Source organism: Atta cephalotes (assembly GCF_000143395.1).
Source record: "Atta cephalotes unplaced genomic scaffold scaffold00097, whole genome shotgun sequence".
In the NCBI taxonomy this organism is placed as follows: Eukaryota; Metazoa; Arthropoda; class Insecta; order Hymenoptera; family Formicidae; genus Atta; species Atta cephalotes.
Window position 1 is genome coordinate 28,110 of NW_012130161.1, and position 3,151 is coordinate 31,260.

At 32.4% G+C, this 3,151-nt stretch overlaps 1 protein-coding gene across 1 annotated transcript in view; it reads right to left on the reverse strand.

Annotated features, from left to right (window-relative positions):
* Window positions 1–2,399, reverse strand: part of LOC105624959 (serine/threonine-protein kinase PRP4 homolog) — a 9,313-nt gene extending 6,914 nt beyond the window's left edge. The window contains exons 1-5 of the mRNA XM_012206301.1: window positions 2,075–2,399; window positions 1,667–2,002; window positions 814–1,135; window positions 416–661; window positions 184–335 (exon numbers count right to left, since the gene is read on the reverse strand). Coding sequence (XP_012061691.1) covers window positions 184–335; window positions 416–661; window positions 814–1,135; window positions 1,667–2,002; window positions 2,075–2,399 — 1,381 coding nt within the window. The remainder of the gene's footprint in view (window positions 1–183; window positions 336–415; window positions 662–813; window positions 1,136–1,666; window positions 2,003–2,074) is intronic.
* Between the last annotated feature and the right edge of the window lie 752 nt (window positions 2,400–3,151).

Sequence of the window (3,151 nt, forward strand, 5' to 3'; positions counted from 1 at the left end):
ACACACACACACACACACACACACACACACACACACACACACACACACACACACACACACACACACACATGTATATTCATTTCAAGAAAAAATTATATAAAATTATATATTACATATATAATAATATATATATATAAATTGTATATAAAATTATTAATAAAATTAAAGTGAACAAAAAATTACCTGTAAGTTCATCCACTGTTTTCCCACCAGTTTGTATAGCAGCAATAGCTTTATCTTGTTGAGCTACTGATAGAGTTCCTTGTTTTATCATATTTATAACATTTTTTCTTGCTATTTCTAAAAGTTTCTTCTTGTTAATCTCTATTCTTTCCCTAATAAAAAAAATATTAAGTAAATAAAAATTGATATACAAATATTATTGTACTATCAAATAATTTAATGCAATATTAACTTTCTTTCTCTGCTCATACTTCGACCTCGTGTATATTTGTCTTTATTTTCATTGTGGTTTCTATATCTGTATCTTTCTCTGCTTCTGCCTGAGTCTCTTCTTTCATTGCTCCTATTCCTTTCGCGCCTTTCTCTGCTTCTGCCCCTCTGTTTTTCTCTCCTGTCACTCCTACTGCTACGTGAGCTATATCGCGTTCGCGATCTTGATCTTCTATCTTGTGAACGACTGTCTTTATCTTTTGTGCCCCTGTAATTGAAATTCTTCATTATTATTATTCTGTATATCAGATCATTTCTATAGAAATCATTATTTATAGAAATATTTCCTTCTTTTTTCCTTCACCTTCCAATTCTTTAGACTTAAATGATTTACTAAAATAATCTAAGATAATTTTAAACCTTTTTCTTTCCTTTTCTTTTAAAACTAATCTAAGATCAGTTTTAGAAGTTGTTGAGCTCCTTGTTGGACTGAACATTTTATTTCTTATTTTATCTCTACTTGGACTGAACGATGATGATCGATTTCGAGGCGGAGTAGGACTCAAAGTAGGTGTCCTATTATTATTATCCTCACTGCTGCTGTCAGACAGCTCACCATCTTCCATTCCCGCAGCTTTCGCCTTTTGCTTATTTTCTATCGCTTTTACTGTTTCATTATAAACAGTACTATTTTTGAGATCTTTTATCAATATTTTTCCTTGAGAAAGCTGCTTTGATTTTTCTGTTCATAGAAAAATATTATTTATGTTATACTATAAAATATTATTTATGTTATACTTATGCTTTCTTTCTTTTTATATATATTCTTATATACATTATTCTTAAGTCAAATTTTTCATTGGATGCTTTCCAAATGTTCAACACATCTTAACACAACGTACATAGGAATGTAGCATTCTAGAGCTTACTAGTAGCCCTAGCCAAGTACATATATATAGACGAATGCATCATGTGTACAAAAATATCTAGTAATTTTATAATTGGAGAATATCCATTATCTGATTAAACAAATTATTAAATTATCTGATTAACTTTGATTAAGCTTCTAACCTGATGTTTCATCCAACAAATTTCATCCATGACATCATAGATAAAGCTCATTGGATAAAACACAGGTTAAATTTAACCATAAATTAATTAGAAAATAAGAAATCAAATCTTAATTATATTTATATTACGAATCTTTTAATCTTTATGTACACATTAAAAAAATAATTTATAAATATTATATTATATAGCAAGAAGTACAAACCAAGAAGTTTAGGTATCACTGGCTCATCAAATTCATCATCCTTTTTTGATATAGGTGGTAATTGAGGACTACTAGAATTAATCAAGAGTTTGTCTGTAGTATCTGAATCCTTTTTTAGGTCATGAAGATCATCTGGCTTTTCTTCGTCATTCATATTAATTTTTTCTGACACCTCAAGGTGTGATTTTGCATCATCATATTTCATATCTCCACAATCATTATCATCATCCATTTTTATTATTTTAGCCTTACTATGACCCAAATCCGATGACCTGCTAGAAACAGATTCATGTCTTCGCTTGGATTTCTTCTTGTGTTTCTTCTTTTTCTTGATACCTGATCAATACAAATAAAGAATGATTTTATCGTAATATAGTGAATCAACTAATAGATAATGCACATTGTTACCATCTGCATCGCTATTATCCGAGGAATCGTGTTTCGATTTCTTCTTGTGTTTTTTCTCTTTGTGTTTATGTTTCTTCTTGATCTTCTTCCTCTTCGTTTGAAGTTCTGACAAGATCTTATCGATCTTATCAACATCGCCATTCGACACCTGCTGGACGCTATTTAACGGCGACGCAACGCCGTCGTCTGGTGTGTCAAAGGTACTGAAGAGCTCTGTAAGAATCTCATTAGATGACTTCTCCGGAAGTCCGGGCTCCTGTTTAATCTTCACGCCGTCAACACCGACGGCCGTGATTAGATTTGCTATGTCAAATAAATCTGTCATCACAGTTACTCGGCTTATATCTGCTTACTTATTTATTCTTATGACCACTTATTACTGTGACATACATTCCCGCGCAGCCTGCACTAATTAACTAACGCACTAGCGCACCATCACGCACTAACAATACTGGTGATTCGAGATTCGAGTCGTGTTTTGCAGAAAGAAAATTCCGTGTGCCCTTCGAGAAACTTGAAATAACCTCACTAACATGTTCGCAGAAATAATCGATCGAGGTCAATTTCGAGATTTCGATCATAGTATTAAAACCACTGAACTATATATATGGTTAGTGAACTATATATAGTCTGTTTTCAGAGTATCGTGAAACTTTATCCCTAGGACGGAAAGTAAAAAGTGAAAAATTTCTCCATAATTTCAATGGTAAAGTATGCCTTCTAACAAGCGGTGCGACGCAAGGATCATGTCATCTTTGTTTAACATTGGCAAACAACAAAGATGTAATGATTCATGTGTCACTAGTGTCACTTGTCGAAAGGCACACAAAAATTTTCACTTTCCATTCTAGAGATAAAGTTTTATAATCGATAAGCAGGGAGCACAGATCTTGCATAACGCATAAAACATGAAGTTTAAGAAAATCAACCAATTCTGGTCCATTATTTCATGGAAAGAAAGAAAATAAAGGACATTGATTGGTTCATTTTCTTATTCATTATGTGTTATGTAAGAAGCTCCGCACAATAAAAGGAACAGGGAACAGAGAATAAAGCCGGTATTCATAGTCGATCTTA